General features: G+C 41.1%; 1 protein-coding gene across 1 annotated transcript in view; it reads right to left on the reverse strand.

Annotated features, from left to right (window-relative positions):
• Nucleotides 1–24,819, reverse strand: part of LOC124795998 (transient receptor potential cation channel trpm) — a 186,217-nt gene that overhangs the window by 113,194 nt on the left and 48,204 nt on the right. The window contains exons 3-6 of the mRNA XM_047260080.1: nucleotides 14,508–14,721; nucleotides 5,203–5,362; nucleotides 4,683–4,819; nucleotides 3,945–4,101 (exon numbers count right to left, since the gene is read on the reverse strand). Coding sequence (XP_047116036.1) covers nucleotides 3,945–4,101; nucleotides 4,683–4,819; nucleotides 5,203–5,362; nucleotides 14,508–14,721 — 668 coding nt within the window. The remainder of the gene's footprint in view (nucleotides 1–3,944; nucleotides 4,102–4,682; nucleotides 4,820–5,202; nucleotides 5,363–14,507; nucleotides 14,722–24,819) is intronic.

Consider the following 24,819-nt stretch of genomic DNA (forward strand, 5'->3'; position numbering starts at 1 on the left):
AATTTTTTCCCTTGCCTCCTTTTCTGCTGCCCCTCCCTCCTCCTGCCCTCCATCTAACCTCCCAACTGCATGTAATTGCTGTCTCCTCTATCCACCTCGTCCCTGTTGCTCCCATTAGCAGCATTTTCCATCCTGCATCCCCACTCCACTATCCCTCTTTGTCCCCTGCCTCCTCCTTACTCCACCACTCATATTGCTTCTCCCATCATGCAGTATTGCACAGAGTCTGGCTTTGGCAGCCAGAGATAGTGGTCACGTGTGTGTGAGAGTTGCATTTGTATGACTGTATGTGTGTATGTTGTCCAATTTGGATGAAGACCTTTTTGACCATAAGCTTGCTTTTTTTAAATAACAAGATGCCTATTAAAGTTTAAAGTTTCATCAATGTGAGGGAAGCGCAAGCTCAGATGGGACAAGGTTATGAAAACAACTGGTTGTGAATCTGTTTAGGGCACAGAGTTTAAAACCTCAAGAGTAAAAGTAATCCTTGCTTGGCATTTAATCTGTGAAATTACAATATTTTTTTAAAAGATCTTGATTTTACAGAACAAGACTCAGACAGTTACGCAGAACATCATTTTTTTATATTCGTTTTAGTATTTACCTGCACATAAGGCGACTTGCAGGACCAATAACAATCACTATCTCATAATGATTTCTCAACATGGTATAACAGCATTTCTGTTATTAAACAATACTGTACTAAAAATTGCCCTACCTAAAGCTCTTGCCTCTTTAAACAGAGTAACCATTCAATGGTCATCCATTTTCAGTTCCTACAAATTCTTCTCTTGCCCTACTTTTACTCCTGCATGAAATACCTTCTTCAGTGTATACTCCATGAAACCACATAATGTCACACATTCAGCTCCTCCATGGTTGATGCATTTTACAAAGCCAAGAACAATCATAAAATGGACAACTAGTATTAATCATAACATCTGGAAGCATTTGGCACTTTCCTGGCCTTCCCAGTATTATTCCAAGTAAATAAATAAAAAGAGATACAACATATCATGAACTTTTGAAGTTAATGGCTCCTGTTTGGGGAGCTAAACAGAAAAAAAACTGTGGGGGAAAAAAAAAGGTTATGCAGTATGAAGTGTAGACTAGACTTTTTGCTTTCCTAATAATCACAGCAATCTTATAGCTGCTTCCTAGCCAGTCTGCCTCTGAACCAGTTTTCCTCTCTTACTACTACAGGGTGATCATTGTTGATAACAATGCACATCTTCAGTTTAATCAACCTCATTTTGACAACAAAAGCATTGTTTTATAATCGTCAGAAATACAGGTCTCTGAGTTATTTGTAGGAAGTCTTTCTGGAGGAAACCATTATTCCTAATCAACATGTTGTTGGTTTAGCAAATTTTGCAAATGTGTCTTCAAATTAAATGTACACTTTTTCTCTTTTTATACCATGTTTTATTTGGAGGCACCATTGTACTATCAGCAAAATCTACATCTCAACAGTTTTCATTTCTTAGATTTTTAGCATTACCATCTTAAACTTTGTTTCCATAAGATTCGACTCACTTTGCAAGTGGCTCTATATTTGCAGTTCTTCTGTCCCCTTGTTCACAGCTATTCATGAATTTTCTTTCACTTTTTTTGGTTATGTATCATATATGTGTCTCAAGAACATCTGTCTTTTACCTCTTTTTGCACTGAGAGTATGATTGTCAGCAGTATGATCTCAATATTAATACTGCCACGTACATACATATATGTCATACGACTCACAACTAATGCTCACATGACTGTCCCATACATAATATTTCAAAAATACCCAATTTTTTAGCCTGTACTCCTGTCTAAAAGAAACATCCACATTGTTGTGGGCAGAGTTGTATTGTGTGAGACTTTATGTGCCATTAATGATTTAATCCTACCACAACCTATTCAATGCATGTGCCAGTAATGAACAGTTCATACATCCTATAATATGCAGTATTACTTACGTCCTATGAGAAAGCTGAAAAGGTACTGCAGCTCATTTTATGTCTTGTATCATTAAAGTAGTCACTCAAAGCAGTTACAGTGTATTCTCCAAAATTTTGTACATAGCTCTTTCCTTCTGCATGTTAGTAGTTCATACTATCTATGACATACATTGATTCTCTCAAAGTATTATGTCTCCAATGCCCAACTACATTCATTTACCCCACATGTGTTTCATATGGTTTGTAATATCCGTCATTTTTGTTTCCATACTATTTCCAAAACACATTCAGTTTGAAAAATTTCAGCTTATTTACATCTATGCTCTTATATTATTTCTCCTCTACTCTTGTACCTCACCATTCTTCCTTTGGTAAAATTAAATTTTTTATTTGTGTATGCTTATAAAAACAGCCTCTTATTTACAGTATTCATTTCTCCCTTCATTCTTTTACAACTGTGACATGTTTCAATCTGTAAATATTTGTGGCCTTCCAGCCAGTTTCTGAGGCAAAACTGCGCACACACACACACACACACACACACACACACACACACACACACACACACAAAATGTTATTGACAGCGAAATTAATAATCGACAGAAGAGATATCGTAAACTCTGTCCCTCAGACTCTATTCATAAGATTACTTGCTAATTTAGTTTCAACAGCTTCCTTAATAATACTATCTCAACAATTGGAAGCACATGCCAGAATCTCTGTGTTGTTATATTTCATAGGATGACCGGTGTCAACACAGTGTTCTGCAATGGCAGGTTTGTGTGCCTTTTGTAAGTGTGTGTGCTGCTTACCGGTATGCTCAGTACACCGGTCCTCCACAGTCGTGATATTCTGACCCATATATATAGCAAGGTATTTTGCTATACAGTATGGCAGAGCACCAGTGTTACAATCAGATGAAGAGGAACCCTCTCCTTGTGGACCTTAGGGAGGCCATATAACCTAGGGAGAACAGTGCAATAAGAATTGAGACTCTTGATAGACTCTTGCGATAAGTAACTTTTCTTCACAAGGCTGTTGGTCTTTCTCTCAACACTTTTTGTGGGGTCAGCACTGATCCTGCAATATACTGGATCAGATAGTAAACACTGCATCTTTCACACATAATTGTACTTGTCCAAAGCAATGGTACCATTACCGTTGCCTACAAGTAAAATAACAGTATCCAGATTAACTCTAACTAAATGTAAAGCAGCCCTCTCAGCCACTGTGATATTACACTTTGGCAGATGTGCCACAGTTTTTTCTTGATGAAGGCAGAGTGTGCTGCTGTGAAAATATTGGCAGTTGTCGATGACGTCACCTGGCTGCATTCTCATACGTTATTTGAACATTGTATTCCCTGGAAGGAACTAGGGCCTCACAGCCAGACAACTGTTTCCTCCAATATTAATTTCCCTGCATTCTGAGAATTTAGTGTCATATTTTTATAAAATCTTCTTAAAATTGTACCGCACAGCTTGCATAAAATACATTTTGTTGTAAAATAAGCACAACATGTTTTTAAAGGTTTTTATAATTGACTTATTAATGTGAAAAGTGTGTTTAAAATGTTACAGATTCATTTTTGAAAATATTCATGAGACCTTGCTTCTCGTAAAAATATTTGTGATAGCATACTACTCTCTTGGGACATATGATTTTGGGTGACTGTTTTCCTGTTGCTAGTCCTGGTGGCTTCCTATACATTACCACACACTTACTTTCTTGTTAGTTCCAGAGAGAGAAAAGTTTAGTTTCATACATAAAGATTCTGTTTGAACCAGTCTGTACTGGTGACAGATCCTGGCAGCAACTTGGAATCCTACAGGTGCTGCCTATGGTTTTTAATCTGTCTGTCTATACTTGCCGTAATTATCCATGAGAGTTAGTACACAATAGTCACAACAATGAATTAGAACATTTTAGCGATACTATGGCATATTATTAATGACACAATATTAAATTATGTTCCACACAATTCTGTAGCAGAATATTTACTTATGCATAAATGCTAGGAGATCAGCTGCACGACCAGAGCCATCACACACAACCACAGGTACTGGCGGATTGTCTGTGACATATTCCAGAACCGCTCTTATTGTGTTTGTTCCACCTTCAATTACTAAACATACCACTGGTGTGCTACAGTGTGTACCTGAAAAAATCATTGTAAATAATATGCATCAGTTCACAAACAACCAGTTTATTTATTTACAGTATTTCAATCAAATTGTGTATTATTTCACTAGAGTAGTTGTGTCCTTTGTTTATCAATGCCATAGTTGAAATTTGGTGCTACATAAGAATGTTGAAAATTGGATGGTTAGACCAAGTAACTAATGAAGTGGTAGTGAATCAAGTAGGAGGGAAGACTGTTTTATGGCACATCTTGACTATAAGAAGGGGTAAGTTGATAGAATGCATCCTGTGGCATTAGAAGTTACCTTGGTAATTTATGGAAGTGTGTGGGTGGGGGGAAATCGTACACAGATGAAGGCTTGAATACAGTAAAAAGGTTCAGCTGGATGTAGGTTGAGTGGTTATGAAGGTAAGAAAGACTTGCAAAAAACAGACTAGCAGGAGAGCTGCATAAAATGGTCTTAAGACTAATGACTACAACACCATTTAACATCAAAGCTGGAGTTTGAAAAGAACCATTTAAGAGAAGCTGACAACAAATTACAGATAAACAAGCCAATCATAAGAGAAGGCCAAGTAAATACCAAATTTGCTTACCTGGATGAAGCTTTTGAATAGATATATATTTTTCAAGCTTTCTCCTGAGTATTATTTCAGCACCATATTTTCCAGTTATTCCATTATCAACCAGAAGAAAATATGCATGGCGGCTATTGAGAACAGCCAGTTTTGACCTAGAAATTGATTGTAAGGGATAAGAATAGAAATTTATTAGCATGAAAGTTTCATGGATAAAACATCATGTTATAGCATGCTCATCCTCAGTTTGGTTCAACTAGTACAATATAGTTAGAATATCATGTATTTCAGTTTTGTGACACATCAATTGATGAATTTTGCATGATTATGACATATTCAATTGGATCTAAACTTATTGTGCAAGCCTTTGGTCACTTATCAAATACAAACAGCGATGATTCAGTCATTAAACAAATTTCTGTTATAAAAAAAAAACAAATTTCTGTTATAAAGTCATCATTAATAATCTCTTTTTAAACAAATGAGACTTGTGTGTTTCAGTGAAAGCTACTCAAAAATATTAGTAATTTATATTTACCTGGGTGAAGAAATAGAGTGATATGGTACATCCCTGTTATGCCCAATGAGTTCATGGTTATTTTCAACAATTCCCCATGGGGCAATGCCAATGCTGATGACACGACCACTACGTTGAGACCTTTCCAACAACAGTGCATCACCAACCTGTCTTGTTACACCTAGACAGAAGTTCAAGAGGAGTATGATTACAGTGTTAAATCTTTTCTGCACTACAAATTGGTTATAAATGAAACTTCCTATCGGATTAAAACTGTGTATGCTGGATTGAGACTCCAACTTGGGACCTTTGCCTTTTGCGGATAAGAGCTCTACCAACTGACCTACCCAAATATGACTCACAGCCCATCCTCACAGCTTTAATTCTGCCAGAATCTTGTCTCCTACCTTCCAAACTGGCTCACTCAGTAGAGCACTTGCCCACGAAAGGTAAAGGTCCTGAGTTCAAGTATTGGTCCATCACACAGTTTTAATCTGTCAGGAAGTTTCAAATCAGCACACACTCCACTGCAGAGTGAAAACTTCGTTTTGGTTCTACATATTTTACCATATACTCATACAGCAAATCAGGGAAATATGCCACAGATTATATGAACCAGACTAACGAAATGATTTAGTCACAAGGTAAATAAATAACATCCATGTGTCATAGATACAATTAACTTTTGAATGGAAAATAAGTGCAGTACAAAGTAAAATTGCAATTTATCAACAAAATTAATCAATTTTTGAAAACTGAGTCTTTTCTCTCATTCCATCTGTTAAGCCTCACATGACCTGGGATTCTGGATGACTTTTCCAAACTCTCCCCATTTCCTAAACCTCAGCAGCCCCTTTTCTTCATTCCTCTTCCTTTCCCTTCAATCCTTCTGGAAGGGGAATGGGCCACTGGATCCTTAAGGTTGCAAATTTCCTTAACCTTCATATATGTTTGTTATCCAGCAGCCACTTTGTGAGCAGAAAATAAAATGTCATGTTGATATCCACTTTTTGACATAAGGATGTTCCACAAACTGCTGGACAGACATGTCTGGAACTGTTGTGGGATAGTTCTTAACATAATTAGTAGCAATTCTCAATGTCTTAGTTCTTTCCACTCCCTACCTCATGGTTTTACATAAATTTTTTAGTTTAACTTTTGCCTCTCTCGTCCCCCTTTGTTTCCAGTCCTTAATTGTCTTATTATTTCCACTTTTCACTTTGTCTTCATCTCTTAATCCATGATTGCTTCTGTTTATGTCCCTACTTTCTCTGACTTGAAGCTGTCACAGTACTTGCTAACATACCGTCTTTCACCTTAACCTCCAACAGTGTTTTCTTCATCTTTCCTTACCCTCCTTACCCTCCCCCCCCCCCCCCCTGCACTCCTTTCTCCTCACACCAGATGGATCCCTTTCAACTTAGGGGCTTAATGACCTGCCACCCCCTCTTCCAGACCTATCCCAGACAATTCCTTTCTCTGAAGATCAGACATAGCTGTAGTTGTAAATGCTAGGTGTAAAGGGTGTCCCAAAAGGTACTTTACAACTTCAGTGTCATATAACTCAACTTGTAATTAGCTTGGAGAAAAAAGTAAAATTTATATGATCCACAAACTCAAAAGTTTTTTTCTAGTTCTTTAATAAAGTTCTACGTGCACGCCCTTGTGCAGGGTATAGTATCTATTCGATATTTCAAATCATTCCCAACCATTTCTAGCATGTCCCTACCTTCATGTGCAACAATGTCCTGAGCATTAGCAGCACATTTTGACATGTCATCTGGTTTGATTTCTGTAACATGTGCAGTCAGTACAGAAACAAATGAGGATGCTTTTGGAGTTCCCAGTGCACTGTCATATGAGGGATTTGCAGTTCTTTTGATGTCTTAGGAACAGATATCTGTGGTTAAGACTGGACAATGTGTTGATTCTCTCCATATCTTCATCATTATTCTTTGCTCTGCCTACAGGTTGCTTCAAATCCATACTCCCTGTTTTCATGAAGTCCCTTTGGATGCAGCCACAGTCAACTAAAACTTTCTGAAAGATATAACTGCCATTTGACTGTACAGCAAGTTTTATTTCACAATCTAGGCTTAAGCCTTAGGCCATTATCACATGTTACAGTTGCAACAGATTAAAGCACAATAAAACTACAAGTATCAGACAAAGTATCAGAAAAATAGCAGGGCAAACAGTCAAGTCAATTATGGCTACATGATTTGTTCTCTTACTTAAGTATTATACATCAATAGACTTGAGTAGAACCCAATTCGTTATCAAAACATGTATCTTCGGTTATGTAAACCAATTTTGTCCAACTTAAATGTGAGAACATTTGTATAATATGCTAATTTACTGGAAATTAGTTTGACTCATTTGGTATGGTTGTGGAAGAAAATAGATGACCAAATCACAAATTTTAAACTTGGCCACTGACTTAAAAATAAGTGAAACCATTGTCACAGATCATCATAAAGGCATCCCAGTTTGCACCGTGTGATCTGTGGTACGGGGAGGGGAATCTTTATTACACAAGCTGGTTACATTATCTTTAAAGTGGGTAGAGGATGCCAGTGTTTACATAATATGACGTGAAGAGTCACTTCAAGGATGGATCCCTTTCAATTTAGGGTCTGAATGACCTGCCATCCCCTCTTCCAGACCTATCCCAGCCAGTCCATTTCCACTACTCAAGTCTGCTGATTTATAATAATGTAAGTAAGAGAACAAATTATGCAGCCATAAATGATTTAACTGTTTGCCCTGTTATTTTTCTGATACGTTGTCTGATACATGTACTTTTATTGGGCCTTAATCTGTTGCAGTTGTAAGACTTGATAATGGCCTAAGGCCAAAATCCAGATTGTGAAGTAAAATCTGTTGTATAGTCAAATGACGGTTATATCTTTCAGATAAACATTTATTCATTACAACACATGAAAAAAGCATCTTGCACTGGAGCATGAGACAAACTTTACTTTTTTCTCTAAGTTAATTGCAACTTGGTTTCATGACACTACAGATGTAACGTACCTTTAGGGACACCCTGTACCATTTTCTGTTTACAGTGTTTTATCATTAGTATAGAAGCTGCACAGCCTGAAAGTAAATGCTATATGTCATTCTATCACTATAAACTTTAGACATATTGTATCACGCACCAACAAGCAGTGAATGTGCCATCTGATATTTTGCCAAACTTAGTTTTGCATTTCAGAATGATATTGGCTGTAAAATTCTAATATAAAACATCCTGAATAGGCGTAGTCTAATTTTAAAAATGCCATACATAGATACTAAGTCACCACCGAGAGTTAACTTAAGCTTCGGCGCTCACCGGAGCTTACGTCTTGGCGGTGACTTAGTATCTATGTACCACATTTTTAAAATTTTATTATGCCTATTCAGGCTGTTTTAGTTTCATTTCTAGAACATGCCCTCATAGACGTATTATAGAATCAGGTATATCTTCTGAAGAAGGCTCAATTACTAGGGCTGAAACCTAGGTAAAGGTTGGTTTCATTACTGCAATCGAGGCTGATTGTTTCTTATATATTAGATTTTCATGATTGCTGACTGGGCTGCAATGTTGAAAGAACTAAAATCACTGTGTATGGGCTTCCATGTAATGGTGGCAAAAGTATGCCTACCTTCTTAGCACAGTATACCAGACTGTATTGTGTAAACAGGACGAAGTGGCTTGTGTACATTGTGCAGAATGTCAAAATTCTTTAACAAGTAATTTCAAATTTAGACTGTATGCACGTTGTCACTTTATGGCAAGAAGTATTGTCAGTACACGCAGTTGTCCATCAAACTGGCATAAATCAAACTGAGGTCATCCAAGCCTTCAACCACTGTTGCAAAACAAAAATATTGAAGACGACTCATTCTGCTCTCCTGCAGTGAGTAGCTTCAACTGATGACTGTTACCTACAAGCTGTGACTCATAGGTACCCCAAGGAGATGCAACATAGCTGTATAGCTGTGCACTGCCCTCATTCCTCTTTTTTTTCTTTTTTTTGTGTACAACTGCAATGGCTGTGCTTACTCTGATGGTAGTCAGCTATCTCCACATGACAAATGTGGCCTACAAACAAAACTACAAACCCCCCAGCACTGATGCATGTGAAGAAATTAGCTGAGGGAATAATGTGATCAACTGCATCAACAAGTGCAGGATTTGTCTGAAGCCAGAGAGTCAACATACAAGTGTGTGGAGGTGTCCAAATACCAATATAGATCTCAAGCATGCAGTTGAACATGTAAAGCAGAGATGTGAGTTAGTCTGCTTTCAGGCCTATAACATCATGCTCACAATCAGTAGTGTTCCAGATGTCATCACACTTTCTGTGGAGATGTCTTGATACAAAAAAGCCTATTTCTTACCTCTAGGTTGTAACAAATCTGAAATGTAACGTCCGTTGTTCAAAGTGCCGTCAATGCAAACAAGAGGCGACCGAGACGTGTAACCAATGGCACCCCATACCATCACACCGGGTGATACGCCAGTATGGCGATGATGAATACATGCGTCCAATGTCCGTTCACTGCGATGTCGCCAAACACGGATGCGACCATCATGATGCTGTAAACAGAACCTGGATTCATCTGAAAAAATGGCATTTTGCCATTCGTGCATCCATGTTCGTCGTTGAGTACACCATCACATGCACTCCTGTCTGTGATGCAGCATCAAGGGTAACCACAGCCATGGTCTCTGAGCTGATAGTCCGTGCTGCTGCAAACGTCGTCAAACTGTTCATGCAGATGGTTGTTGTCTTGCAGTCGTCCCCATCTGTTGACTCAGGGATCAAGACGTGGCTGCACGATCCGTTGCAGCTATGCGGATAAGATGCCTGTCAACTTGACTGCTAGTGATATGAGGCCATTGGGATCCAGCACGGCATTCCGTATTACCCTCCTGAACCCACCGATTCCATATTCTGCTAACAGTCATTGGATCTCGACCAACGCGAGCAGCAATGTCTCGATACGATAAACCGCAATCGCGATAGGCTACAATCCGACCTTTTCAAAGTCAGAAACGTGATGGTACGCATTTCTCCTCCTTACACGAGGCATCATAACAACGTTTCACCAAGCAACGCCGGTCAACTGCTGTTTGTGTATGAGAAATCGGTTCGAAACTTTCCTCATGCCAGCACGTTGTAGGTGTCACCACGAGCGCCAACCATGTGTGAATGCTCTGGAAAGCTAATCATTTGCATATCACAGCATCTTCTTCTCGTCGGTTAAATTTCGCATCTGTAGCACGTCATCTTCGTGGTGTAGCAATTTTAATGGCCAGTAGTGTAATAGGTGTGTCCCTCTTGGGTCTAGTCACATGAGGCCATTAAGATTTTGCATGGCATGGGGTATGCTTCTCCTGAAACCATCGATTCCATACTCGCATGGCGGTAGTTGTCTCCTCATCAATTCTAGTAGCAGTATTGTAGAGTAATAAACGCTAGCCTCAATAAGCTGTGGTACATTAAAATAAGATTTCTGAACGAGATATCCACTGCATACTCTTTTGTTACATAAAGAATATTGTTGTCATTACTCCAGGTTTCTTTGTGTGACTGTGCTGAAATGCTAGTCATTTGCATATCCAAGCATGCGGTACACTCCATGCAAATGTGACATTTTTTCATGGTGTTTCAATGGCCAGTAATGTATAAAGTACCGGCTTTAATTCTGGACACTTCACTTAAATGTTCGTTCATTTTAACATCACAAAATGTACAATACAAGGTATGGTATACTACATCAATAAATTATGTTTCTATCATTTCTTTACAACATGTATATTAAATCAAACAATGGAAACTCCAGGTAGGAATATAAACAATGTAGGAAAAAAGACTCTACCTATTATAAAGAAGACACATCAGGTTGCAGACAGGCACAATTAAAAGACACTTACGTAAAGCTTTCAGCCACAGCCTTCATCAATAAAAGGGAGACACACATCGTTCACACATGCAAGCAAGCATACGTGACCATCAACTCCAGCATTCCAGCCCGAAATGCTGAAGTTGGCAGTCGTGTGCATGACGTGTGCTTGCTTGTATATATGAATGGAGTGTGGATCTCTTTTAATGGTGAAGGCTGTGGCTGAAAGCTTTACATAATGTTCTTTTAATTGTGCCTGTCTGCAGCTTGATGTGTCTTCTTCATTGTAAGTAGCAATCTGTCTTTTCCTACATTGTTAACATGTATGCTACATATCTATCATTTTAGAAAATGGGATATGTTATATTTTTATTATAAATAAACGTAACTGACAATTATTTACAAACTTCACTATTGTATATGCTTCTGCAGCTGCAAAGCAATTTTGTCACTTGCTCTGTTCTGACAAATTAGACAATGAATGCGTGTCATTATTGCTTATTCAGTGGAGTGTACGCTAATGTGGAACTTCCTGACAAATTAAAACTGTTTGCTGGACCAAAGCTCGAACACAGCACCTTTGCCTTTCGCAGGCAAATGCTCTACTGACTGAGCTACCTAAACATGATTCGTGACCTGCCTCACAGGAAGAAGAAGAGAAGAGAAACTGGAGGAAGTAAATCTGTGAAGGTGGACTGTGAGTCGCTCTTGGGTAGCTCATTTGGTAGAGCACTAGCCTGCAACAGGCAAAGGTCTTGTGTCTCGGTGTTTTAATCTTCCACAAAGTTTCCTTTCTGATCATTGTTGTAACTGTAGTAGTCAGTAATATATTGTTGTTGTTAAAGAGTAAGATTTTTTTAAAGTGAGGGGGGTCGAGACAGAAGACAGTATTGAAAACAATATTTCCTGCACTGCAACTTGCTGTTTGTTCACCGTGTAAAAGGAGTAAGGTAATAATATTCTGAAAGGAGGGCTCCATGCAGAAATAGCAAAATGGCTGGGTGGAGGTGCTGCATAGTTGGGTGTGAGAAAAGGCTGCAGGCAGTATGAAGAATCTAGGTCAACCAAAACTGGTGCAAGAACCTCCAGGAAACCAATACTGACTGGCATAGAACCTGCCGCCTTTCTCGGTGAGATCATCGGCATACTGCAAAATATGTAAATGCCACCTGGAAGACTTCAGGAGTTGAAGTTTCTGATCGAACAATCAGGCAAAAACAATGTGAAAAAGGTTTGCGAACGAGGACGTGAAGAAAGATGCCTTATCTGAACAAAATGCAGACGCAGAAACTTATGCAATGGGCCTTAGCACACAGGGAATGGATGCAAAAAGACTGCTAGAGTCCTTTGGAGCGAGGCATTGGGCGTTCTTCAGTGTTAGAAGGCACCGTTAAAGGCAAAAAGTACCAAACAGTAGTCTTGGTGTTGAAATTGCTGCCCTCTATCCGTGATTTGTTTCAAGGTAGCAACGATCGGTGCATATTTCAGCAAGACAGTGCGCCATTTCTGATCAGCCAGAAAATTATCATCACAAACCTAATATCGACATAAACCCATCTAGTCGATAGCAGTTTTGACCTGGCGAGGAATGATAGCTAGAGAGACACACTCGTGGTGCATGCAGAATCAGTGACAATGCTGGTCATGTGTAGAATGGCGGATGGGCGCATCCTATCTGAATTTGATTGAGGGCACACGGTGACAGCCCAGAGGCTAGTCACGCGGACTTCGGAAACTTTAAGACTTGTCGGGTGTTTTAGGAGTGATGTGGTGAGTGTCTTCAACGCATGGTGAAACCATGTCTAGACGTCGTGGGTTGGGCGGCTACCCCTCATTACTGACGTCGGACGTCGTAGGCTGGGCAGAATGGTAAAACATGGCAGGCGGAACTAACATCAGACTTTAATGCTGGGGATTACAAGTGTGTCTCAATATACAGTGCAATGAACACCTCTAATGATGAGCCCTCATAGCCAATGACCCATGCATGTGCCAGTTTTAACACCAAGACATCTGCAACTACAACTGAAACGAGCATGTGACCATCGACACTGGATGTTAGCAGAGTTGCAGAGCATTGCACGGTCTGATGAATCCCGATACCTTCTGCATTATGTCAAAGGTATAGCGCGAATCCATCGTCTTCCAGGGGAACAACTTCTTGACACCTGTACTGCAGAAAAGAGACAAGCTGGCGGCGGCTCCATTACGCTCCGGGAAACATTCACGTGGGCATTCATGGGTCCAGTGGAGCTCCTGCAAGGCACCATAACGGCGAAGGAATTTCTACACTGGTTGCAGACCACATGAGGCCTTCATGACGATCATGTTTCCCCAGAGCAATGGCATTTTTCAACAAGATAATGCGCCGTTTCACAAGCCCAGGAATCCGACGGAGTGGTTCGAGGAACACGGTGGCGAGCTCCAATTGATGTGCTGGCTCCCCCAACTCGCCAGATCTGAACACGACCAAACACATCTGGGATGTGATAGGATATGGCGTCAGAGCTCTTTGCCCCTTTCCCAGAATTGACGGGAATTAGATGACTTGTGTGTGTAGATGTGGTGCCAGCTCCCTCCAGCCACCTACCAAAGCCTCATTGCTTCCAGGCCATGACGCGTCATCACGTAGACGTACAGGCTATTAGGTACTGTCAGTGATCATAATGCTCTGGCTGATCAGTGCGTCACTTGCAGCACTATAGTGTGCTTGCTGACATAGCCCGGCAACAGACCCGACCTCATCCCCAATGAGAATTTATGGTCAAGGCTGAAAATTATGGTTTCGTGACGGAATCCCAGTAACAGATGGATCTGATTGAGGCCATCGTCAGCTCACGTGTTAGAGAGACCACACCAGCTTTCCGACATTCGGTAAACTTGACGCCGCGCAGAATCGAGGCGATGATCAAGCCAAAATGATGAAAGATGAAATACTGCGCAACATTCCAATAATTTCTGTATAAAATAATTCGTAACTTCCCAAAATAATTCGGTTGCGAGTATTTTGCTAGATTTTTAAATTTTTTGATATAACTCAGCGTTTCAAACAGCAGACATTAGGACATGTTTCCTGAAAATTGGTGGAAATTACAATGTTCACTTCAGCTAAAATAAGTTCCTGAATGGAGTATTCGATGAATTTCTTCAAAGTGTCCAGAATAAATGCCACTACTGTATAGAGATGGCAATGATCACAGTGGCAGCGTACAAGATTTGTTTCACAACCTTTCCAAAAAAATATAGGGCTACTGTTACGAACATAATTCTTCAACAAGTTAAGAAACGGTTACACTCTCTCTGTATCAAAAGCAGATACTTCGCAGATAATAACTTGGTGACAAATTGTAAATCAAATGTTGTACTACCGTTACGCTTCAATCGTATTTAGTAAATGTTTAAATTTATAATGCGATGACACGTACCAGTATTTGTACCACCAGTGAATATCCACGCACCAGTGGTCTTCGCTGCTTTTAGAAGTCCCTTTCTCAGAACTTTCTTTAGCTTTGGCTGCAGTTCAAAGTTAGCCTTACCACCTTGTACCGTGATCAGCAGCTTTGGCAACTCAAGACTCCATTCACGAGTGAATAATTGCACTATCAGCTCAGGTCTTGTGTCGTATGCGAGGCGCACGTACTGAAAATAACAGGAACACCATCAGAAACAGTAAGAACAAGAGGATGAAGAAGAAATAAAGAAATACATTTGCGAAACTGACGCATTAAACAGTTTTAAGCAAATTTTTTAAAATCATTACCAAATATAGTCACTGTAAAACATAGGCTATAGGCCTACACACTCTGGTAGCTCAACATTCGTGCGAAATGTCAAATAACGATTTAATAACGTCTGCGCGCTAACAGGAATATCAACTCGAAATATTATGTCATAAATCATTATTAATTGATATGTTTTTTTTTATTTCTTACAGAAAATATTCATTACTCTATGCGTTGACAAGATCGTTGAATATGATCACAGCGGAAAGTGATACTCTCCAGCGTTTCACACTGCTCGAATACCTTCCAATCAGCACATCGCCTTAATCGATAACGAGTTTTCCTTTCTTGATTACAGTCAGTGCTTTACTGAGAAGCTGTTGTCATTTGGTTTGCAGTAGTCCTACACTATGAGCATCAGCATCACTTTTTTTTTTATCTTCTTGATTGCTATGTTCCTTGCCAAAGGTCTACTCTGAAGCCGCAGCGCTAAATCTCCTGTAGGGTTCCGAGATTCAAACTGAAATTTAAGATAAAACTATCCCAGAAATATGCCAATTATCCCTAGGAGAACAATTCATGGTAGGGATCCTCCACGGTATTCAGTCACTGTAAAGAAACTTTTAAAGAAACAGAAACTAATGTACGGGGTGGTTATAATTAAAGTTACGCTACTTGAAAATCTAGTGATCGTCTGACAATGAAACTTTGTGGAAACATTTGTACGGACATGTGGAAGAGAAATAACGAATATACCATTGAAAGAAACGCATTTGAAAATTTGCATACGATGTTTACATTCCAGGTTATTCATGTTGCTCACTGTGACAACCATGTGCATCCATGAAGCATGGAACCGCAGTAGGCTCCTTTCCACAACTATTCGCAGCGCTTTTCGAACGGTGGACAATGGAATGATCTGCTGTCCTGACACAGCTCGTGCGCTGCTAGAAGATCGCACATTGCGTCCAACATTCTCAGCTATGGCAATAGGAACTTGTTCAACAATTTATGGGGCAATTGGCCGTTGTCCCAAATCACCGTTTAATTCGAACTTCCGAATCATGTTCTTCAATTCTTATGCGGGAAGAGGACCTCCTCGTACTCCTTTAGCGCATCGATGCTCTCGCGGAGAACAGCAGCACTATTGCTGTTGTTTTGATAAAAAAAAATATTTACGAGTAAAGCCTTGCTCACCTTGTCCAGACCCCTGCCGACTGTCAGCAACTGTAAAGCACATTGAAGCTTGTGTTTCAACCCAACTTCGCCGTACCAGTACCAGGGCCTGACGGCAAGCCATGTCACTGACACTACTAACAACGCAAATCCTGCAACGCACAGTATGAACAGTATTCTCATAAAGTTGGGTAGGGTACCAACACGGTAAATAGTTTTCCATCTACTCTTTCTCAGTACCGAAAGTGTGATTATAACTACCTTGTGTAATGTGTATGTATACAACAAAGTGTAGGGTTATAGACAGTGAGATGCTGAAAAAAAAAAAAACGTATAGCTGTTAAGGGGATAATGCGTGAAGTTTTCAACGGCTATCGTATCGGGATATTACCACATAATCTCTCACAAAACCCAAAGCAATTCTGGTCATACGTTAAGACAGGTAGTGGTACTACTAAATATAGTGTCCAGGCATTATGGACAAGACTGTAACTGAAACTGAGGGTAGGGCAGCAAAGCAAAAGCAGAATTGCTGAACTCCATTTTCAAATGTTCCTTTTCAACTAATATGCAGAACTGCCCTAGAGTACTTCTCGCTTCAGTGCAAAGATTAATGATATAAATACGAGGGTGGTTTGAAAAGTTCTCGGTACGGAATAGAAAAAAGTACTTACGTCACTGAAAATATTTTTATTTTTCAATGTAGTCTCCTTGTAGATTAATTCACTTGGTTCCAGCTCCTTGATCCCATCTCAAAAATAAGTTTCCTCCAGGCCTGCAAAATAGTTGTCAACTCCGGCTATCAATTCTTTGTTTGAACATTTTAAGTGAATCTTAGCCCACCAAGAAAAACTTTCAGTTTAGGAAAGAGATGGAAGTCTGATAGAGCCATATCAGGTGAATAAGGCGGGTGTGGCAACAATTCATACCTTAGTTCGTGTAATTTTGCCATGGCAACGGCACATGTGTGCGGGAGCGCATTGTCTTGATGGAAGATGACTTTCTTCCTCGCTGAACCTGTTCGCGTATCTTTTGTTGCAGTTTGTCCAGGAGGTTAGCGTAATTTCTCCAGTAATTGTTTGCCCAGTGGAGAGATAATCTACAAACAGAATCCCCTTCGCATCCCAGAACACTGATGCCGTGACCTTTCCCGTCGAAGGAATTGTCTTTGCTTTCTTTGGTGGCAGAGAATCAGCATGTTTCCACTGCTTTGACTACTGTTTTGTCTCTGGGGTATAGTAGTGCATCTGTGGTCACAAACTGGTGCAAAATATCTTGTTCGTTTCTCCTAACACGGGCCAAACATTGTTCCGATATGCCCATTCTCATGCGCTTTTTATCCAGCGTCAAGAGTCGTGGCATCCATCTTGCAGATAACTTTTACATTTTTAATTATTCAGTTAAAATCTGATATACACTTTCAGATGACTTCTGGTAAGCGTGAGCAATTTCACGCACTTTCAATCGGCGATCCTCCATGACCATTTTGTGCACTTTTGCAATGATTTGTAGAGTAGTGACACGTCTTGGCCGACCACAGCGCGGATCATCAGCTAAACTCTCCTGACCAAATTTAAATTCATTTGTCCATTTGGCAACAGTTGCATATGAAGGAGCAGAGTCCCCAGTGTATCCTGGAAATCGGAATGAATGATCTTTGCTTTCATACCTTTCTTTACCAAGTACTTAATCACTACTCGAATATCTATTTTTTTCCATCTTCGCAAATCGCTATACGGGAACAACAACAGAGCCACGTCATCGCCACAGCTGTCTTCCAAGAGCACAGACGTGGCACGTATTTACAGGCAACAGTCCAATGAATATCACATGAACAACTCGTTGCACTAGCGCTGACCTCTCGTGTGATTCCGAGAACTTTTCAAACCACACTCGCATTACTGTCAACGATGTTGAAAAACAGCTGAAGTTGCTAAAATTGAACAAAGTACCAATGCTACATGGAATCACTTTCAGGTTCTATAAGAATCAGCGGCTGAGTTAGCCCCTCTTTTAACCACAATACGCTGTAGATTCATTTGACAAAATGACAGTAGTTTGAAGAAAGCACAGGTTCAGGTAGTCTACAAGAAGGGCAGCACGAACGACCCACAAAACTACCGTTCAATATCCCTGACATCCATTTGTTGCAGAATCTTAGAATATATTCTGAGCTCAAACGTAATGATTTATCCTTAAGAGAATTATCCTCTCCATGGCAACCAGCAAGAATTCCGAAAACATAGTTCATGTGAAACCCTACTCGCACTTTTCTCACATCACGTACTGAAAGCCAATGGTCAAGGCAGTTAGCTAGATGCAGTATTCCTCGATTTCCGAAAAGCATCTTCGCTTATTATCAACAATAAGATAGTATGGGGTATCAAGGTAAATTTGTGACAGGACTGAAAATTTTTTGGTAGGGGAGATGCAGCAAGTTATCTTGGATAGAGAGCGTTAACAAGTGCCACAGAAAAGTGTGTTGGTGTGTTGGGTCCATTGCTGTTCGTGTTGTATGTTAATGACTTTGCAAACAATATCAGTAGTAACCTCAGACTATTTGCAGATGATAAGGTTATCTATAATTAGGCATGACAGCACTTAAATTGCAGACTCCGGACATAGCCTTCGAAAACCTCGGACATTTGAGTCAAATCGGATTATTTTCCCGGACACGTACAGCTTGTCGACGGTAAGTTGTTTTTTTAACATAAACGAACGAAATTACCTACGCTCCAGGCCTCATTGTGTGAATTTTAACTAAGATTTATTAAAAACTACGTATTTATTTAGAGTCAATCTAATATCTCCAGGCACAAAAAAGGTCCCGGTTTACCCCGGACTGCTGTATAAAAAAAGACCAAGACGGCCCCGTAGCTAGGACAAATCCGGGGAAACTCGGACTTGTGGCAGCCCTATCTGTTAATGAAGTACTGCCTCGAAACAGCTGCACAAATACTGAGCCAGATCTTGATAATATTTCAAAGTGCTGCAAAGTTGGCGACTAGATTTAAATACTCATACATGTAAAATTTTTCAGTTCACAGAACGAAAACATACAGTGAAGAGCCATAGAAACTGGTATACCTGCCTAACATATAGGGCCCCCGTGAGCACGCAGAAGTGCCGCGACACGACGTGGCATGGATTCGACTAATGGCTGAAGTAGTGCTGGAGGGAACCGACACCATGAATCCTGCAAGGCTGTCTATAAATCCGTAAGAGTACGAAGGGGTGGAGAGCTCTTCTGAACAGCACGTTGCAAGGCATCCCAGATATGCTCAGTATTGTTCACGTCTGGGCAGTTTAGTGGCTAGCGGAAGTGTTTAAACTCAGAAGAGTGTTCCTAGAGCCACTCTGTAGCAATTCTGGATGTGTGGAGTGTCACATTGTCCTGCTGGAATTACCAAAATCAGTCGGAATGCACAGTGGGCACGAATGGATGCAGGTGATCAGACAGGATGCTTACGTACGTGTCACCTGTCAGAGTTGTATCTTTGACGTATCAGGAGTCCCGTATCACTCCAACTGCACACGCCCCACATCATTACAGAGCCTCCACCAGCTTCAACAGTCCCCTACTGACATGCAGGTTCCATGGATTTATGAGGTTGTCTCCATACACGTACACTCCATCCGCTCAATACAATTTGAAACGAGACTCGTCCGACCAGGCCTCGTTTCCAGTCATCAACAGTCCCATGTCGGTGTTGACAGGCCCAGGCGAGGCGTAAAGCTTTGTGTCCTGCAGTCATCAAGAGTATATCAGTGGGCCTTCGGCTCCGAAAGCCCATATCGATGAAGTTTCGTTGAATGGTTCGCACGCTGACGCTTGTTGACGGCCCAGCAGTGAAATATGTAGCAATCTGCTGAATGGTTGCTCTTCTGTGACGTTGAACGATTCTCTTCAGTCGTCGTTGGTCCCGTTCTTGCAGGATCTTTTACCGACCTCAGGGATGTCGGAGATTTGATGGTTTACCGGATTCCTGATATTCACGGTACACTCGTGAAACGGTCGTACGGGAAAATCCTCACTGCATCCCTACCTCGGAGATGCTGCGTCCCATCGCTCGTGTGCCACGTTCAGACTCACTTAAATCTTGATAACGTGCCATTGTAGCAGCAGTAACCCATCTAACAACTGCGCCACACACTTGTTGTCTTCTATACGCGCTGCCGACCGCAGCGCCGTATTCTGCCTGTTTGCATATCTCTATATTTGAATACGCATTCCTATACCAGCGCTGCGTGTAGAATTCTGTGACTACATCATCAATGAGTCATAACGTGAATCGGTCAACTCATACAAATGGATGTAAAATGAAACAATCATGTAGGCTCAGGAGTAGGTAAAGCAGGTGGCGACCGCGGTTCATTGGTATGCAGTCTGTCTGAAAAGAAGATTGCTTACAAAACTCTCGTGTGATCCACCCTACAATAATGCTCTAGTGTTGGGACTCGTACCATATAAATGCAACAGGGATATTGAACTTATACAGAGTAGGGCAAATATTTGCTGGACCCAAGGGAGAATCTCATGGAGATGGTGAAAGAACTGGACTGGCAGACACTATCCCTCCCCAGAAAATTGTTTCTATCCCGAGAAGCTCGCTCACAAACGTTCAATAACCAATTTTAAGTGATGAATCTAGGAATATACTAAATCATTTGCGTGCTGCTCCCACAGGGTTCGTGAAGACAAGATTAGGTTACTTAACAAAGCACACAGAGGCGTTTTAGCACTCGTTCTTTCCGCAGTCCATGCTTGAATGAACGGGGAGAAGCAAGATGGGTGCTAACTGTGCCCTCTGGCAAGTACCTTAAGTAAGCCCCCTTTCCTCTTCTGCATTCCTCCTGCATGCCCCCTCACATTCCCAACTCAACAGAACGTCGCCAACATATCGTTTCTCACCGTTGTAGCATGCTGAGACCAAAAAATTCGCAGATGTTCTCGGCTCTTTCTAAATACAGGGCTGCCTCTGTAGGCCTTTCAAGAACTAGATTCAAATTGTAACTAAACTTTTCTTTTATATACCTTTGTACACGCCACTCTCAGTGAATGCTCCGTCACAGCCTTTGCCAAAACACTCACTCGTATCTTGTCCTTTCCGGTTTACAGAATCAATTACCTGATGTTCGAGACTGACCTTTGTCCTGAGTGTAGGAGGTAAATTATTCTCATATTTTCACTTATGAACGATTTCCAAAACAATCTCTGATTATTTTAACATGGCGAAAGACTTGTCTTGACTAATCTGTTTTACTAACTTTTTCACTTTTCCTTCCCACTTTAATTTTTCCTTATTTCTTGGCGTCAATGCCACCTCATTCTCGGAGGGACTTGCCCCGAATGCCACAACCCAATTGCGCTCCCCCTATTATCGCTGGATAAATTCTTTAATTGTACGCTGATTATTTTCCGCATTTCCTCTTATTGTTAGAGTAAACGACGCAAATAGCGACGTGACGCAGTTCTCAAAAATACAGGAGTCTCATCATCTGCCCACGTCGTTGCTTAGCATCAGTTGAAAGCGTGTTGAAAGGCGAGCAAAACAAATGTTTCTGTTGGTAAGCCATCCACTGGTATCTAATTTCTGTCAGTTCTTGGCACCCAAAACATGGTCTTGTTCAAATAGACGGGACCTTTTGGCGGACGCATAACATAAATTCTCATACGTACGTATGTTTAATGAATATGGAGATCTCCGACACAGCAGCTATATTCAGGATGATTTGATTTTGCACACCAGTCTTCCAGACTGTTTAGCAACGTTTTTCGGCGGCAGTTCGTGTTGGAGAGACATGAATTTTCTACAATGAGATTTTCACTCTGCAGCGGAGTGTGCGCTGATATGAAACTTCCTGGCAGATTAAAACTGTGTGCCCGACCGAGACTCGAACTCGGGACCTTTGCCTTTCGCGGGCAAGTGCTCTAACAACTGAGCTACCGAAGCACGACTCACGCCCGGTACTCACAGCTTTACTTCTGCCAGTACCTCGTCTCCTACCTTCCAAACTTTACAGAAGCTCTCCTGCGAACCTTGCAGAACTAGCACTCCTGAAAGAAAGGATATTGCGGAGACATGGCTTAGCCACAGCCTGTGGGATGTTTCCAGAATGAGATTTTCACTCTGCAGCGGAGTGTGCGCTGATATGAAACTTCCTGGCAGATTAAAACTGTGCTAGTTCTGTAAAGTTTGGAAGGTAGGAGACGAGGTACTGGCAGAAGTAAAGCGGTGAGTACCGGGCGTGAGTCGTGCTTCGGTAGCTCAGTTGTTAGAGCACTTGCCCGCGAAAGGCAAAGGTCCCGAGTTCGAGTCTCGGTCGGGCACACAGTTTTAATCTGCCAGGAAGTTTCATGAATTTTCTAAATCTTATAATGAGAGAAAAACCGCTATGTTATAAATTACACGTGCTCCTACGAAGTTGCAATGCCACGTACTTTCTGTAGTCGCTGGTACAGACAATGTTCGTCAAGCTGAGTATATCATCATGGTGTGTTCAAACACACGCTTTATATGCACATATCGTAATAAATAAGATTTCTAAGACAGTATAGACGGATTTCATGCATTAAGCTGCATTTTCGCCAGAACACTTATTTGCGTTTTAAACCATGGGCATTTTAGTAATGGTATGAAATCAGATTTTAAATGATTTCTGTTTACGTTTTATTAAATATGGTGGATCCGCTTTATTGTCTTTGTGCCGTAGCAGTCGTACCGTCAATACCAGCACAGTGCGTGCGGTTCTAGGCGCTTCAGTCTGGCACCGCGTGGCCGCTACGGTCGCAGGTTCGAATCCTGCCTCGGGCATGGATATGTGTGCTGTCATTAGGTTAGTTAGGTTTAAGTAGTTCTAAGTTCTAGGGGACTGATGACCTCAGATGTTAAGTCCCATAATGCTCAGAGCCATTTGAACCATTTTGAACCACAGTGTACCCATATTTTATTGGCTTTTCCTCTCCGTAGTACTGAATCGGTGTAGTCAGCTGGAATTTGAGCTGATAATTCCTCTCGCTGACAACACTGGTGATTAATTATGTCATGTTGTGCGTCATATGTTCAAATGTGTGTGGAATCTTATGGGACTTAACTGCTAAGGTCGTCAGTCCCTAAGCTTACACACTACTTAACCTAAATTATCCTAAGGACAAACACACACACCCATGCTCGAGGGAGGACTCGAACCTCCGCCGGGACCAGCCGCACAGCCCATGACTGCAGCGCCTTAGACCGCTCGGCTTAATCCCGCGCGGCTTGTGCGTCATAGGTCCGACGCCATTGGCATCAGCAAGGGAAATCTAGGGTGACCGCTGCCCTCCCCCTTCCACTCTCCCTTCCCCTCCCCCCCCCCACCCGGATTCTGGAGTTATGTATGAGTTCGGTTAACGGGCCACAGAGCAAGTGTCACAATGTAAGTACGGAAACGTCGTTCCTGTGTGTACAAAATGTAGACTCCTATAGATTGCCTTTTCATCAGTACTGTGAATATTTTCTTGCGTAGTGGAAATAATTTGAAGGGTATGTTGATGACGGTAAATCTGCGCATCAATGTAAGTACGGAAACGTCGTTCCTGTGTGTACAAAATGTAGACTCCTATAGATTGCCTTTTCATCAGTACTGTGAATATTTTCTTGCGTAGTGGAAATAATTTGAAGGGTATGTTGATGACGGTAAATCTGCGCATCAACATTTGTAAACTTTGTAATTCACCGTATTTCAGCACAATAAAATAATCTGGGAACGAAGTAACTCAGTCCCTAAGCTTACACACTACTTAACCTAAATTATCCTAAGGACAAACACACACACCCATGCCCGAGGGAGGACTCGAACCTCCGCCGGGACCAGCCGGGACCAGCTGGATGGTAATGAAGTCGTTGGTTCGAATTTCGCTTGTAGCATACCTTTCTTTTACTTTCGATTTCCTCTATAGGCAAGGAGAACATTATTTCTCTACAATCTTTTCACTGCAATCAGATTTAGAAATACTATCATAACATCCTTCGACCTATCACTAAAAAATCCGACTAAAGCTCGTTAAGTGTTTCTGAGTGGAAACGTAGTTAGGCAAGAGGGTATTTCTTATCCCGAAATCTGGAGTAGCTGTTTAGTACTGGTGAAATTACGCTTTCATCGAGATCTGCGTAATTTAATGTGCTCCCATGTCATCAGTAGACTGTGCGCATAGCACAATGACAGGGCATAAATTGCGGCAATTTGTATCTTTGTTGCCTTAACTAGCCGGCCGGGGTGGCCGTGCGGTTCTAGGCGCTACAGTCTGGAACCGCATGACCGCTGCGTTCGCAGGTTCAAATCCTGCCTCGGGCATGGGTGTTTGTGATGTCCTTAGGTTAGTTAGGTTCAAGTAGTTCTAAGTTCTAGGGGACTGATGACCACAGCAGTTAAGTCCCATAGTGCTCAGAGCCATTTGAACCATTTTGTTGCCTTAACTATAGATCGATTTAAAGAACAGCGAGCGGGTTGGGCTGCTCCTGCCAGCAGAGTACCAGTGAGAGATAGCCTGCCATTGTCGCCTATCAGTCTTGTCACTTCAACTGCGCCAAGCTTTACACCTGTCAATTCTCAGAGATCCGTTGCAGTTGGAGATTCGTCGAAGGTATATTTCCATGTCTTACGATGTTTCATGAAAGCAGTCGAAAGAGGGGCGACACTATCGAAATCTACACCATACGCAAATTTGAGATTTTTGCGTTATCTTTGTAGAAGACGAAGGCTTTAAACTTCAGGATTCTTAAGAGTTAAATACTGAGAAAATTACAAGAAAAAAAGTAATCAGAATATTATACATATAAAACGCAGTGAGATATGCAAC

The sequence above is a fragment of the Schistocerca piceifrons genome, chromosome 4, assembly GCF_021461385.2.
Source record: "Schistocerca piceifrons isolate TAMUIC-IGC-003096 chromosome 4, iqSchPice1.1, whole genome shotgun sequence".
Taxonomy (NCBI): Eukaryota; Metazoa; Arthropoda; class Insecta; order Orthoptera; family Acrididae; genus Schistocerca; species Schistocerca piceifrons.